The 16,501-nt window shown below is 37.9% G+C and overlaps 2 protein-coding genes across 3 annotated transcripts in view; one reads left to right on the forward strand and one right to left on the reverse strand.

Annotated features, from left to right (window-relative positions):
- Positions 1 to 1,347: 1,347 nt before the first annotated feature.
- LOC144642871 (neural cell adhesion molecule 2-like) lies at positions 1,348 to 10,480 on the reverse strand. Its single transcript, XM_078501964.1, has 6 exons — positions 9,938 to 10,480; positions 7,047 to 7,325; positions 5,751 to 6,065; positions 4,676 to 4,975; positions 3,578 to 3,874; positions 1,348 to 2,473 (listed from the first exon to the last, which is right to left on the reverse strand). Exons 1-6 carry the CDS (start codon positions 10,353 to 10,355, stop codon positions 2,361 to 2,363), a joined length of 1,722 nt encoding a protein of 573 aa, XP_078358090.1. The 5' UTR covers positions 10,356 to 10,480; the 3' UTR covers positions 1,348 to 2,360.
- A 5,626-nt stretch (positions 10,481 to 16,106) lies between these two features.
- The window catches only part of LOC144642881 (uncharacterized), a 69,777-nt gene continuing 69,382 nt past the window's right edge, over positions 16,107 to 16,501 (forward strand). Inside the window, exon 1 of one of the 2 annotated variants that reach the window (XM_078501981.1) lies at positions 16,107 to 16,384. The gene's annotated coding sequence lies outside the window, so the exon portion shown is untranslated. The remainder of the gene's footprint in view (positions 16,385 to 16,501) is intronic. The other variant, XM_078501980.1, reaches the window with a different exon arrangement.

A 16,501-nucleotide genomic window follows, 5' to 3' on the forward strand; every position in this document is an offset into this window, starting at 1 on the left:
TAAGCTTGATTTTCACTCTAGATCCACCTTAAGCGGCCAGTTTGAAACTTAAAATGTTCATTTTGGAACTTTTTAAGAAAATGCCATCACGTGGATTCAGAATAAAGTTCACAAGTGGTCCAAAAGAATCGAATTAGGTAATGTTATTTTTTGAGTCACAATCAAGATTTTCCGGCCCTTGTGATAAAATACCACCACCTAGATTAAGCTTGATTTTCACTCTAGATCCATCGAAAACGCCCAGTTTGAAACTTAAAATGTTAATTTTGGCCCTTTTTAAGAAAATGCCATCACGTGGATTAACCCCAAAGTTCACTAGAGGTCCAAAAGAATGGAATTAGGTAATGTCACTTTGTGAGTCAAAATCAAGATTTTCCGGCCCTTGTGATGAAATACCACCGTCAAGATTAAGCTTGATTTTTACCCTAGATACACTGAAAACGGCCAGTTTCAAACTCAAAATGTTCATTTTGGACCTTTTTAAGAAAATGCCATCACGTGGATTCAGCTCAAAGTTCACTGGAGTTCCATAAGAATCGAATTGGGTAATGTTACTTTGTGAGTCAAAATCAAGATTTTCCGGCCCTTGTGATGAATCATCACCGCCTATTTTAAGCTTGATTTTCACTCCAGAGCCACCGAAAACGGCCAGTTCAAACTTAAAATGGTCATTGTGGACCTTTTTAAGAAAATGCCATCGCGTGGATTCAGCTCAAAGTTCACTAAAGGTCAATAAGAATCGAATGAGGTAATGTTTCTTTGCGAGTCAAATCACGATTTTCCGGCCCTTGTGATGAAATACCACCGCCCAGATTAAGCTTGATTTTCAATCTAGATGTACCGAGGACGGCCAGTTTGAAATCTAAAATGTTCAATTCTGTGCTGTTGAACTGCTCGGCTTTTAGAGTAGCTCTGTTTGGCTTGACTCACTCTCGCCCACCAAGTTCTTATCGATTAGCGCTTAAAAGCACTCTTGGAAGATCGAGGTGCCGCACACATTCAGTTCTTCGAATGCTTCATGCCAAGTTACCGATCGCTAGACTTTATGATGTCCTTTGACCACCAAAACAGAGCTATTTAGCACAAAAATTCTGAAAATGATTTGGATAATTGCATACTAGTGTGGTATGAAAGAGAAGGGTTTTAGGGAGCCTGCCGGACAACGCATCTGAATCTTTTTATCTGAACTCCCCTCCCCCCCCCCCCCCCCAACACACATACACACACCAACCACCGACACCCAACTAACCTGAACCTGGGAGCTATACTGAGCACTGACACATGTCCAATTACTCGACAAAATAAGAAACTCATTCGTGAAAATGTTGAAAGGGCAGATAACATCCATCCAGTGCTGTTGACAGCTTGCCGCAGCGATTGCTGTCATCATTTTAAGCGAAAAATAAAAACACCGCAAAGTTCGGAACTTCCTCTTTATTTTAATAAATATCAACGGCTTAATATAACAGCTACCGAGTTATCGACCAATTTAACAGCCATTCAGTCACGGCCTGAAGTTTATCATTTTTCCTACAAATTTTAACCTTACTGATATAAAGTGACTTAACGAAAAGTTTACAACACCTTCGTGTAAGTAATAAATTTTAACATTAAAAGCAGCAAAATATATCTTGCGGCGTTAATTTTGAAATATGTTACAAAGAAACCATGGCTTCAGGTAGCCTTGTAAGCGGACATTAGTTCGGCTCGCTATGAAAACTTCCCTCCTTGCCGGGAGGAGCGGAAGGAATGCATGAAGAGCTAATAATGTGTCTGGATAAGAGGTTGTGATATTTTCAACTCAACACAAGTTATGTCTGTCTAAATTGCGCGCCGTTAAAAAATCTCCAATGACACAAACCTTGCCTCTGTTTACGATTGGTCAAAATTATAGGATGATTTTCGATACCTCTAAATTAATGTTTTACTTCTTAAGTTGTACATCATCAACTCGAGATGGAAAACTGAGGATACTAAGCGACCTTAATGACCAAACAGCGACAACCCCTCTACCGAGGAACAGAATTTTCGGAAATTAATTTCCGCTACCAACCATTTGGCGACAGGAGTGTTTTTCACAATCCTCAGAAAAGCACTTGAAGGGTTTCCGATTCTTATTTTTCAAACACAACCAGCATAAGCACTACCGATGTTTCACGTCACTGGTACACAACGCGTTGCTTAGCAACATATCTTTCGGAGATCGCGGGCTCAATTGGTAGAGACTAGATTCCGGCCGAGATAGGCATGCGTAAACCTAACTTTAAACATTCTTTCATTTGAATGTCCTCGTCCCTCTTCACGTATAATTTTAAAATAAACAACAACTTCGAATGGAGATGATTCACTTTGTTAGTACATTACGTTAAAGCGTGGGATAATGTGGACAGGATTAGAATCACTCCAAAGGAACAAGAGGATGTTATCGACGATCTTGATTTGTTTGATCTTGCGAGAGTTTTCACATCTTTCTCTGTAAAATATAACACGAATAGGGATAACATTAGCAGTGATCAACTAATGAAAAAAAGATATGTTTGCGCCCGGGGGATAGTAGCCCACGCTGCCGGGGGGTAATCCTGGCTTCGGTAATATGGAGGAGTACGAGGGCCTTAATGGGGTGGTGGCTTTTTACGGTTAACGGTTAAAATTTTGACTTTTTTACGGCAAACGATTAATTTATTTCAATAACGGTTAACAGAAGTTAAAAGTTAATTTTCATTGTTTTTAAAGTTGAAAATTAATTTCCATTATTGGAAAACATATTTTAGGTCTCAGCACCATTCTCACCGGGACGATGGGGTGAGCTAGTTTGGTTTATTTATAGTTACTGACCGATTTTTTACGTTTAACATATTTTACGGCTAACGGTTAAACTTTTCCAATTTTTACGCCTAACGGCTGAAGTTTTGGCCGTTTTACGGCTAACGGTTAACCCCATTGAGACCTTCGAGTACTGGGGCCTGTTTCTTGAAAGTCCCGAAACATTTTCGCACACGGAAAGCAACAGCAAACATCTAACTTTTATTCGCATATTTTTAATATGAACAAAGTTCTCTTCATTCAAAGTTTCAGACCTCTACACTTCTCTGTTTTTAACTTACTGATAACTAAAAATGGCTTTACTTGACCGAAAAGTGTCCTCGGCTTTCGAGAAACGGGCCCCACGCGTATTATTTGTTATCCTACATGACATGGAAGGGCAAGCGTTTTTACTCCTAGGTGGGAAAAAAGTGTATTGCACAAGAACACGACCAAGCGAGACTGGTCACCGCTCGCCTTGGAGCCCAGGAGATACCATTCTCGACTCGACTGTTTTGCGCGACAGAAACCTAAGCACTGGGATCGAGAATGGGAAGATTCTTCCTATAGTGACCAATCCGTGGAGGCTCCGTCTAAAAGGTATACCTTTTTTCTCCCCCTACCTCGCCCTAGGGAACGTCAATAATACGACTTACGGAACTCTCTTTAGTTTTTCCGAAAGAGCTCCCACTACCCGGCTTATAGAATTCCCCTTGCCTCATGGAATTCACACCGAGGGGGAGGTCAAGGAACAAAAAAAGCTCTGCTTACTAACCAGTAAATTTAACAGTTAAATCTGCCGGTTCGCCCACGCCTAATTTATTCACTGCTCGCGTTCGAACAGTGTATGTTTCTGACTTTTTCACTGAAAAAGAATATGCTGTCTTGTTAACAGCTGACTTGGCTGCAGTGCTCCATTCCGTTTTCACCGTTTTGTGTTCAACAATGTAAAAACTGACGGCTACGCCTCCATCGTACTTCGGCGGTTTCCACCCCACCTTGATGTTAGGTTTGTTCTGCTTGTCGTAAAACACTTCTGCTTTGACCAAGTCTTGCGGTGGGTCTGGCTTTTCTGCAAAATAGAACACAAAGGTCCCCTTTTACCAAACCAAAGTAGAACCATGGTACAAAAAGCCTCTTCACTCGGGGAAAAAAGAAAATAAATGGGGCGGGGAAGGTGGAAAGCTTTTCTTTCCTATTTTCACCCAGCCTTTTCCTTTCTTTTACCCAAATAAATTTTTGATAGTCATGATTTTGACCATACCCAGAGGGTATGGATTTTTTTGCTTGCCTATCTGGTGTTTGCTTTTCCGCAATTCGTGCGCTTTTTAAGGCCAAATCCGTCGATCCACCAACCAATTCACCCTAGATCCTGTGTATTGGACCAGAAGCCCAGTTTAACGAATCCCGTTATAAACATGAACAATCACAAAACGTTTTCCTTTAGAAACATAAAACTGATTTGTTTAAGGGACCGTGTCACGGATTTTAGCCAAACTTAGGCATAGAAAATGACCATCAAATTTAATCCGTTTAAATTTATAAAATAACCTCTTGAAACAGTGAAGAAATGTTTAAATAACACACCAAATGCATTAGAAAATACGGATGGCCAAAAGTGACGAAGATTGAAACGGGCTGCGATATGGGTTTTTTAAATAAGGTACGGGGGAACAGTTTTCAAAGTGAACCTTGTTTGCTAACGCCGGAAGACACATTTGGCTGCAATGAAGCTATGCCAGGTTTTGTCATTTAGAATCATAAAATTAATTTCTTTGCAAACATTTCGTTTCATAGCGGATATTTGACAAAATTTGATAACATAAAATTAACTTAGCCGTGACAAAGTCCCCCTAAAAGGATATCAGTATACCTGCAAAATAGGCTGTGATGACTTTTGATGCAGTACCGAAACCAAATTTATTCCGTGCAGTAACGCGAACCTCGTAAACGAAAGACTTTTCGTTTTTACTGATTGAAATGTAAGTGTTGTTGGTTCTTATTATTGTCGCATCTATCCATGGCGAGCCGTGTTCTTTATACTCCAAGACATACTGCATCACTAACGAGCCGCCATTTTCTTCCGGGGGACTCCACGAGATCCACACATCAAAAGGAGGCTGTTCTTTGCGGACTAAACTGTTTGTCAGGTTAAGCGGAGCTGACGGGGAACCTGGTGACAAAATAATTAGTTAGGATTTCGAATGACAACACTTCTAAAATGATCATTTTGTTGTGACCGTGCTCTGTAAAGTTTGAGAAAACACCTAGCACGTGCTTTAGCCAAACGAATCTAAACGACGCCAAGATCTTCTTTCAGCCACTCAAACTCTAAACAGAATCAGGCGTAAATTGGTCAACATGACTTTCCCCTACCCTTACCTACAACTTGTAAAACTACAGACGTGCACAAGTTGCAAGTTTTCCCCACACATCGTTTGCAAAAGATGTTCCCCTCTCTTGCAACGAACGACATGTTTTTCCGCCCTTGCGACAGATTGCATGTTTTCCGCGCTTGCAAAAGGCTATGTGTTTTCCCTCGCTTACAACAGGTTACAGTAAGTTTTCCCGCTCTTGCAACAGACTATATGATTTCCCGCGCTTGCAACAGATTACATGTTTTCCCGCGCTTGTGACAGGTTACAGTAAGTTTTCCCGCACTTGCACGGGCCACATAATTTCTGCGCTTGCCACATGTTGGTGAAACAAAATAATTTTTTATGGCTCGGTACAAACTACATTTTCTTAATCCAGATTACCTTCTGGATTTCTTGTACTATTATGAATGTGCCAGCATTTTTGCAGCCGCTGGTTTTCAAAAAGAAAGAGTCGGTAAAACATTGATTGAAAAAGTGACCAAGAAGGCTTGAAATTAAATGTGATCGCACGTTTTCAATTCACTAAATCTAAAATCACGGCATGGGAAATTAATAATTAAAGATACTTACTGAAAAATGAAACTGGAACTGTGCGAGATCGAAAACCGCGACCGACTTTGTTGATCGCTCTGACGTCTACGTGCACCTCACGTGGGTATCCGCTGGCTTGGAGCTTGCAAATCACGTGCTCTGTGCAGCGACTGATGGTCTTGCTGATTAGGACCCTGTTGAACACCGGATGTTTATATTCAACTAAGTAGCTTGTTATGGGGGTGTCACCGTCATCCACAGGGGGCTCCCACGTGAGCTTGTTGTACATGGGGCACTCGGTATTATTGCTGTGAGTCTCTTGTATTGTGACGTTTATTGGCTCGCTGGGCTTGTCTAAGGAAAGATCATTTGAAGAGATTAGTAACGTTTCAGAAGGTGGTCAAACGAACTGTAACAACAACGGAAATGTGAACGTCGCCATTGGAAAAAAAGTTTTAGCGAGCAGAACCCTCGCTCTAAGGTGCGTAAGCGTGGGTAAAAATTTGAGACAATGGATGAACGAGTTGCCTAAACGTGTACGCAAGTCGTTCATACATTGTCTATGTCTATTTTTTTTTCACGCACGTAAATAATTACGCGTCAGTGGACTGAATCCACCTTTAGCATGCGTTGCAGCCGGACATCTCACAAAACCCTCAATGTAAACAGCTAATTCGAGAAAGGTTGTCGAAAAAAAACCCACAAGAGTGCACGCAACAATTACGACTAAAGGTTGTATGGGTATTCACTTAATTCTGCATATTGGCCAAGAGGAAATGTACATGTTTGTATTTTGCACGTAAAGATTTTGTTTTCTTCTAAGGAGGCTTTTTTCTGTGGCTTTGCTCATACTGTCGCATGTCTTTGAGTTTTGAAATTCTTCTAAAATTCAGCGTGGCTAAAATTACCTTGTTTCCACATGTCTAAAGAGATTGGACACATGCAAATTCGCGTTTGCCATGTCGCTATCTTATTAGTATTCAGCACGTGCAGTAGCTCTCTACTTCTACCCATGTTAACCTTCGGTCTTGTCGAGTGTACTTTTTCGCGTTTTTCCGACAACCCTTCTCGAACTAGCTGTACTTGTAGACTAACTGCGACGCAGGCTACCTCGCTCTGTACGTGCGTTATAAATCTTGCTTCATTTTTGTTGCCGTCTTTTGCAGAGCGCCAGCGTTACAATAATTGACCAAATTCAGCGTAGTTTTGAGAACGTGAATTACAACGGCGATTTTTATGGGATTATATGAGAACCAGCCTTAACCCTTCATTCTGTCTTGTATCGATACAGTAACAGAAGTGTAACTTAAACAAACGAAATATAACTATACTCACACAGTCGTTTGATGACAATATCGAGTGTTTGCGTTGAAGACTCTGTTTTTGCGGTGCAGGTAACCGGGTCAAACTGTCCATCTGTTTCAGTTACGATTGTCATTTGACTCATGTCCTTCCAATCCACTTGCTTTCCTGGTAGCAGTTCTTCAGACCGACTCCAGTAGAATCTGACCGTGGAGTTAGGGAAAGCTTTCCTGACGGCGCACTTCAGAGTAATCTTGTGACCTTCCCACGACTCTATCACCTCTGTAGAGTTTTTGCGATCTATAATTATATCTGAAAACGGAAAACAAATAAATGTGTTGTGAAAAAGTAACACCATTTACAAACATAGCTAAAATAGTAGGGTGACGTTTTTCAACCTTGCCTCACCAATTTTATTTTTAGGAAAAAACTCAAACTTTGTTCTCAAAAAATTGTCAAGAAGTGTAAATAATAAGGAGGGGAGCTGCTCTTGAAATTAATTTTTCTTGGCCCTATGGGCTTCCATTTGGCCTTAAAACAAGGTGGGGGCCTAGGCCCCCAGGCCCCTCCCCCTAGATCGGACACTGCTCATATGCAGATTTTCACTGTACATTAGTTGCTTCATGCCACAGAACCTTTCTTCTTCATTAAATGGGATTCTTAAATAGACTTAATTACGATTTAACTTTACTTTTGTATTTATTCCTACCCAAAAGGTGGCTCAATACAATATGAAAGATTTGCTTTTATCCAACACTTTTTTGCCCCTTCCAGTATTTTCAGTTTGAATCTTTTATCTTACGTTATAAAAATAGAAAGGAATGGCTTCTACCGGCATGCCTGCCCAGGCCCCGAGTATCGCTACTACTACTGTCCAAGATAAACAGAGAAAGCATGGGCACTAGATTAGAAAACTTGCCTCTCTTGTAGTTAACATTTGACCAAATATGGATATAACTTCGGTGAACATAATTGTAAAATCGTCGCCATGTCATAAATCGTTATTAATGTTTAATCACGGACATTTCATAGACTTCATCACATGGGTGTTATTTATCAACAAGTTAAAAAATTACGTGTAATATCTTATGGGTCAGATAAGCTCACTTAGCTTTTCCACAGAGAGAACATCCATTTTGGCAAGAGTAGAAGTGTCATTTGTTTTACCGGCCATACACAAAAGTTTTGGACGCACACAATACCGAATAAATTAAGTATATTGAGAAATGAATTTTTAATACAAATTTTTGAAACTACACCACACAAATTTTAATTTTAAAAATGCCAACACTTCGTTTCACGATCAATCTTATTTTTCGCTCGAGTAAAATGCGTTTTACATTAAATAATACAGACTTTAACGTTTCATTTTAAAAGCCGGACGTTTCTTTCCTTTCTATAACTTCACTCAGAATATAAATACAGAATTTTACACCTGGCGCGAAAATGTTTTTAAAACCAAAATTGTTTCTCTTTTGCTGCTCGTTGTCGAAATTTGCCGGCTGACCATTTAAAAAATAAATCCCTTCTTTGTAAACGCTGCGATAAGCTGGCGTTTTTTATAGTAGACAGAGTTTATTTCAGACTAAACTCTTAGATCTCGAGGCATAACATCCTTTTCATGTGCGACGAAAACAAAAGTTTGAATACATTTGCGAGATCTTTCATTATCATAAAACCGATCGAAAAAACTAATTAATTATACCCCACTACACCATATGTTTCTGTGTATTATAGATTATCATCGATTTTGAGGTCAGGGAACAAGATGTTCTTCGCTTTTACACATAGTTTAGACATTTTCCACCGTCTGTCCGAGTTTGTTCTGTTTTACAACGAAAACGGGCACGCCAACTTTTCAAAGGATCGAAAATCGATGTTTACACAGCGAGGGAGATTTTTCATTTTGAGACTTCTTACTTTCTATAAACATATCATTTTGTTATCGCTAAAAGAATTTCACTCAGTGAATTTGTGAAAACCAACATTCACAAAACAATCAATCAAACACAGTTTTTCTTTACTATCTGCCGATTCTATTTCAGGTGGTTTTTACTATACCATGATGAAAGCCTCTTCGTAGACAAAAGACAGCCTCGAATAAATTGCTTCTCCGCGTGAGTTTTTCCGCCATACATTAAAATATGCTAACACGCCAAAGAAACTGAAATTTTACGCACAAGATTTAGAAATTTTAAAATTTTAAAATGAAAATGTTTTGATTGCTTTTTACTGAAAATATAATCGCAAATCTTCGGCCTGGGTGTTATATCTTCATTCAGATATCACCGCGAGACTTAAATATTGAATTGACTTCCAAGAGAGTTCGCTTAATATTTAATGTAACAGAGTTAAATAAAACGCCATAGGGCTTACATTATAAAAGGGAGGTTTTTAAAATTTTCTTTCAATTTGCTTGGGAAAACGGTTGGAAGAAATGCCAAATTGTGTTGTGTTTTTCTTGTGCTTTTGAGGCGTGAAGATTTTAAAACACCAGTTTTGTACGGACGATTTACTGTGCAAACAAAACTGAACTTATCACTTTCACATACTGTCACCAAAACAAACAGGTCATGTCTTTCAGCACAAAGTACATTGTAAAAAAGTGCGGGATGACACGAAGCTTAGTGATGCTGAAAGCTGTTTGAATAGTATTTCTTTACTGTAAAAAAGGAGAAAATCCTCCATTACGAACACAAGGAAAAACCACCGCTAGTCCCGACGTCCGGTCAAGTTGACAAGACGGTCGCAAAACTTTATCCCCAAAAACAAACAAACAACAATACGATCCTTAGATACTGGACCTAAATAAGCATTTACAACTTCTGTCGGTCGCTGTCAACACGGTTTAAAATTCACCGTTCAGCTAAACTAGCAGTTGAATCCGACAAATTTTTTTAAATACCAAAAATAACCGTACTTACCGACCACCTTAATTTTGACGTAGTCAGATATTGTTAACGCCACCGGATCTTGCGGCTCTAGAAAACAAAAAAACTTTCCCGAATCGTCCATTTTAAGATTTGTGATCTTGAAGCTTGCTGTCTGGTTTTTCAGTGCCGTCACTCGACCATTAAGGGAAGTTGTGACGTTTCTTTTTTCTTCAGTATTAAACCTGACGACTTTTTGAAACATGTCTTTGTTGATAAGTACAACATCGTCGCCATCGGCCACGATTCCGAACTTGATGAATTGCACAGCGTCTGGGGACGGACTTGAATACTCCCATTGAAAAATTGCCTCTCTGCCTACGAAGTATTCAGAATCCTTCGGTTTTGCGGTCCAATTCACAGCTTCGGCTGCCACAGAAACTGCGATGAGGAGAAACAAGGCATGAAACATGTCATGGACTTTTCAACGAAGCACGTGCAGTCAACAACAACAAGCGCGCGAATGAGAAATTTACTTGCCTTTGATATAACTTGACACAAATATTAACACGTGAATAAAAGGGAGGAGTTCATGGCGAGTCGCCATTTCAACTTTTGCAGATATTATGGCAACGTTTGTCAGTTGATCTATAAACCAACGTCGAATGTCAAAAATACACATGCCTGACCACAATGTTGCAATGTACGGTTCAAGACACGCTGATTGGTCATATTTAACCACGTGGTATTTTTAAAACTACCATTCTATCATCCTGCAATATAAATATTATTTACCGTTATTCAAGAATATAAAAGCAAACTGGCATCAGAAATCACAAGTAAACGGGTGGAAAGTACATTGCTTCTATTTTCTGGTCATTATGTACCCTCATATTCGTTTCAGAAGTATCTGCAAGTTTACTTTCGAATTATTAAGTGACTCTTATCCGCTCCCGAACGAAGGCAGGTGTGTTGTGAAAAAATCTTCAACTACCGTTTGAGTTTTCTGTAAGATGAGAAGCTGCGAACAGCATTATCAGGGAAGCGAACAGCCTGTTTGAAAATAACATAATGTTTATATCAGGGTCGAATTGAACATGTCACATATAAGTTGGGAAATTTAAATTTTTCACAGATTAGCCCAGAGTACATTTTCAACTGCCAACAAAATGTAAACGCAAATTGGAAAACTTCAACGTAAATTAGTTTTAGCGGTAGGAAAAATGAGAAGGTGCGATGTATTGATAATTCTATTTGCATTTGCCATGGCGAGAAACACTTCTCCGAAAAGAAAAGGAAATTTAATTCGAAAAGTAAACATCACGCCAAACATCTGGTTTTGCTAAATGAGATGTTTTGGCGGGAAAAACTATTGGCGCACGCGGTTTCGTTTTTTGGCGCCAAAATAACCCGACGGGTATCACGCCGCAATGTCACTCAACATTAATAGCTGAACACCTTTTATCTTTAATCGAAATATTTTGCCTTAATAATTATTTTGGACTTCATTAAAATGCTTTTGGCAATAAAATGATCGCTGTCTGATATCTTAAATATCCGATAAAAACACACGTTTCAGGTAAAAGAATCTTTGGTAGGTTAAATTGGACAATTTGACTTGAATACCTGTATTGTACTGAATTGGTATATTTGACGAATAAAAATGCAGTCTGATAATAATTAAAAGTTTGTTTCGTTTTTTTAAGAATTATTTGACAATAATGCTTTGTGAAAACTACTTATAAAATTCCAAAATAAATGGACAAATAGCTAGGCATGATAAATCCAAAACACATCTTGGCCTTATAGACTATAAGATACCTACCTTACTACCTATATCTCTCCATGCCATAAGGCACATAAGGCTTTGACATTTTCTTTCCACCCACTACGATTTGCTGCAAGATAAGGGCTCTGACATTCGCCCATGACTGCCACCCAGCTGTTTGCCTTTCATTTTCAACCATCCTCCTCCATGTTGTTTTCGGTGGACCCGGTCTTCTTCTCCCTTCTGGCCTCCACTCCAAAGCTGTGACACAATGTTCCTCTCTGCGATAGACTAGAAGATAGCCGTCACTTTTTCCAGTACTCTCTTTCTTGTGGTCGTATAATGATTTTAACTTATAGACACTAATAAGCGATCGCCACTGATGAAAAGACAGGCTATTATGGTGAATTTACATTATCACGATAAGCATAAGCAACAAATCGAAAGAAAGTTAAAAAAAAAAAACAAAGGAACTTTAGTAACGAACTTTAGTAACAAAAGCGACTACACAACAACAGCAAACAACAACAACAATTATAACAATTACAACAGTGAAATCGCGAAGAATACTGCTAACACGGCGTTTTGTATTTACATCAAGAGAGAATGTTTACATCAAGAGAGAATAACGGTGTTTACATAGATATTTCTTGGAACTTTTTTAATCACGAAAATTATATTCTTTTTTTTTCGACTTTTCAAGAAACAAATAAGGTCCTCCTGTATCGGGATCCTGTAATTTAAAAACGGTTTTGATTTATTTTGAATGAATACATACAAAATAGGGCATTAAGTGTGTTTCACGTTAACTACATTTTTAACTGAATAATTATAAAGTGAAAAAAATCTTTTTATCTCTTTTTGCACCAACCTGTTTATGTTTTTCAAATGTGTCTGGTATAATAACACAATGTTAGCTCTTTCTATGAACGGCAAGTTATTTCGTGACGATGCCATAGCCGAGTCCATTTTGCTTTGATTTTTAGCAAGGACAGGGTACAACCTCTGAAAATTAACCACTTACAAGCAGGCCTTCTTGCCAGGGACTGCGCAGTAGGCTCTTACCGAAAGTGCTCGAAAAAAAAAGCATTAAATGCTTAAAGCAGTGCTTGTTTTTTGCCAAAAAAGTGCTAAAATAATGCTAATTTTTTAAAAAGTGCTCGTTGGTAACATAAAAATGCTCACTTTTTCCGAATTTTTAATCATAGAATATTACATTTTTCAGGTTTTCAGTTACATTTTTAATTTTCTGCCTTGGCAATCTAGTCCCTAGGCATTCTCCTCCTCTCTCGGGCGATAGGCATGAATAGATTGTGTTGGTAAATTCAGGAAAAGTTTCTTCACAATATACCAAAAAGTTGCTCTAAAGTTGCTTAAATAACAAAAAGTTGCCACCAAAATATAGAAAAGTTGCTTGCTCTCTAGACTGAATTTTGCGTTTTCTAGAAATTGAAGCGCTTGCAGATTTACTAAGAATTGCCCCAGCGTCTTACTCGCACTTTAAATACCAAGATAGCTGGTGGCAGGCTCTATGTTGCAACGAGTAACCGCTGGATTTAAGCGTTCGTTTGTTTCTCCAGAACGAATAAAAACAGAAATTGTTACAAAATGAATTAATTTAGCATGAGCTCGAAAACAAACGTATCGTCTAATTAACTCAACCCATTTGTTCGGACCGAAACTGACCAATGATTAAACAGCTGGCCTTTTTCATGAGAAGATCCTTAAAAAGCCATTTTTTTTTAAAAAAGAGGCATGATCCTGTAGAAGCCTAACCTTTTTTCGATTATAGCTAAAAACCTTTTACACGCGTACGATTGTCCGCCTTTTCTTGTTCGTTATGTATCTAAGTTGAAGGCGAGTCTACTTTGGTAATAGTAACTGATGTTACTTCCGTCCTTTATAAACTAAATCAATAATATGGCGTCCAGAAACGAATTTTTTTCAGTAATTTTTCGTTTCTTTCTTAATTCATTATAAATTTTTTTCTTTTAGAAAAGATCGGCCCGTCTAGCCTGCTCGGGTAGCCAATAAGAACGCAAGGTTTACCTCATCTTGCTCGCTCGCGGAGCTAGCACTATAATAAATCCATTAAGCGTGTGTCATTGCAGTCAAGACCGTATATCGCACTGCTTCGCTCGTATACTTGGAATACCTTGGACAACACATAGGCATGTTTCTATTTCTTTTAGCGACCTGTTATAAAATTAAGAATTCGATCAGTCTACTCCCCCCCACTAATGATTAGACGCGTGCTGCGCGGCAACGGTTGCTAAGGGACGGACCATTATTTTCTTGGAGGGGGGGGGGGATGAAAAATTTTCCTCTGCAAACCTTTTTTTTTAGTTTATGCACCTCTGCAAACATTTTTTTCGAAATTCTTACTATTTTTTGTTATACATATCGTGTTTGCAAACAATTTATTTTGTCTTTCCAGGCCCTGCAAACAATTTTTTTCAATATTTTTCATCCCCCCCCTCCAAAAAAATAATGGTCCGTCCCTAAGGAGGTACTTCACTTCTGTCCCAAAATTCTAAAATTTAGACAGTCTATATAAAGACTGACATAAAAAGAATAAAAGTTTAGCTGAAAAATGCGTGCTAGTTCATTGTATGCATATTGAATCGTTTTTCACTATAAAAGTAAACAACCGAGTTGGGACAAGATATAAAATAGATGGAAAAAAAGATATAAAATTTTCTTGCTTTTTTCAGGACTTGAGTTCTGTTTTTCAGATATTGAGCTAAAAGAAACAAACAGATTTTAAGAACTGTAAAAGTAAATGTAATGTAATGTATTCTACAATTTGTAAACTTTTGCTGGTGTAGCGCTTTCGTGAATTTGTAACTTGTAATTTGTAACCAGTGTCTGTATGTTTGAAATAAAAAAAAGGAAAAAATTAAAAAAATTAAAAAAAAAGTAAATTTATAGGCATTGTCCTCAGTGTTTCCGGGCTTCAACGCTAGCTTGCAAATTTTTTATAGCATTATGTAATTCTTAGCAACCGGTTAGTTGCATCTCGAATCCAGGCACCGCTACAAGGACAAAAGAATCACTGCATAAAATAAAACAAACAAAATGCAGTAATATGTCATAACTGTGTCTACTAAGCCTCGCGCAAAAAGAGCGCTTAACCAATGAGAGGGCTTGTTTTATCACGAAAAGATTATAAATTGGGTTATTATGCCCTCGCTGTGTGTTGCTTGCATTTTTTTACTATTTGGAGAGTTCTTTGCAAACAACAATTAATTTTCATTTTATTTGTAGGTCTACTACAATCTCATACGATGCAAGAATATCTTTCTTTGGTTTAATGTAAAAATAATAATAAACAGGAGCATATTTGTAAATACCCTGATTCGAGAACACTCTCCTATCATTAAGATCTTCCGATATTTTTCTTTACTGATGCCCGCAAATGCAAACACTGGCAAAACATTGTGATTAATGTGGCTACCTGGAGCGTGTTTATCATACAAATTAAACTCTTCCAAGGTTAAAGAAATGAACTTTAGGTTATAAGACAGGTGAAGGCCAATTTTAAACTGATAATTTACAAAACCTACTTTGATTCAGCGCCAATTTACAGCGTGAGGTCTGCAAAGTGTAAGGTTAGACGAAATTTTTGCTTGTAAATATTATTATTTTTTGCTATATAACTGAGTTCTGTTTTCAAAGCCATACAATGCACCGGAAAATAGTTCCCATGTTCAAAGCAATTATCATCGTCTAGACTGTCCACGGCCTCTCTTTTTTCAACGCAAAAAAGCGGTGGCGTCCAGTTCTCACCCCGTTCTTTACCCGCGCTCATCCATCGATGAAATACGACAAAATAGAGGGCTGTAAACAGTCTAATCATCGTCATTTGAACTATACGTTTTGTAATAAATTTCTTATAGCCTTAGCTTTTTAAATAAAGAATATTTCAATCTCCGTAAAAATCAGTTGGATTCTTTCCCAAAAATGCTGTTTTTAACTTTTTCCGAAGTACAATTTTGTTGCTGTGTGTGTTAGCAAAACGCCAGCTAAAAATTTAAGAAAATCATTTTTGTCCGGCTTTAAAGTACACATTATAAACTAATGAATTTCCATGGTTTAAAGTACACATTTAAAAATAATGCGTTTCTATGGTTACATGATTCATAAACAAGCAACCATACTATTGTTTTCTAATTCTATAGCAGCGTTTAAGCTATAAATAAATTATGCAATGTAGCAGATAAAATTATCAGAGCCGGTACGTCTAAATGAAAATAACAATCAGGAGAATTGAAGCTATGAAACGTTATCCGCAAAACACAATGGAAGGATAAGGCTGTTTTTAATCTGCAGAATCAAGTTTTATTTGCTGAAAATTAGATAAAATAAAAGTAAAATTATAACAAAAAGTAAGCAAAAAAATAACGAAATAAAGAACCCGTCGTGGTTGACCAGCGGTTGTTTTGGTCTATTTAGTGGTAACTATGACAACAGATTAACGAGGAAAATGGCGGATGCGCGCGAATGATCTCCGGATGCTCAACGCTTTTGTTTTTCATGCTAATATTGAGCTCAGAACGTCAAACATTTGTTTTAACTGTAGCACATTTCACGGATAAGAGAGTGACGTATAATTTGCATTGATGCAGTTCGCTTTTTAACAGATTTGTGCTTTAAACTCAAGGCATCGTTTTGAGAAAATTGATTTAGTATCCTCGCACGCTCTTTTACGCGAGGCTTTTATCATTCATAAGGTAAGACGGTGTTAACGTTTGTGTAACGGTGTGTTTGATATTCTAAATTTTGATTTAAGTTTATCAAATCGTGACTTTATTTATTACGAGTTTATTTTGAGCAATTGAAAGTAAATG

Source organism: Oculina patagonica, chromosome 2 (genome assembly GCF_052425735.1).
Source record: "Oculina patagonica isolate OP01 chromosome 2, crgOcupat, whole genome shotgun sequence".
In the NCBI taxonomy this organism is placed as follows: Eukaryota; Metazoa; Cnidaria; class Anthozoa; order Scleractinia; family Oculinidae; genus Oculina; species Oculina patagonica.

Coding starts and splice junctions, on each gene's coding strand:
- LOC144642871 (XM_078501964.1), bottom strand. CDS start 10,355: ATGTTTCATGCCTTGTTTCTCCTCATCGCAGTTTCTGTGGCAGCCGAA. Junction 6,066..7,046: donor TATTGTCATCAAACGACTGT/GTGAGTATAGTT, acceptor ATCTTTCCTTAG/ACAAGCCCAGCGAGCCAATA. Junction 4,976..5,750: donor AGTTCCAGTTTCATTTTTCA/GTAAGTATCTTT, acceptor TTTTGTCACCAG/GTTCCCCGTCAGCTCCGCTT.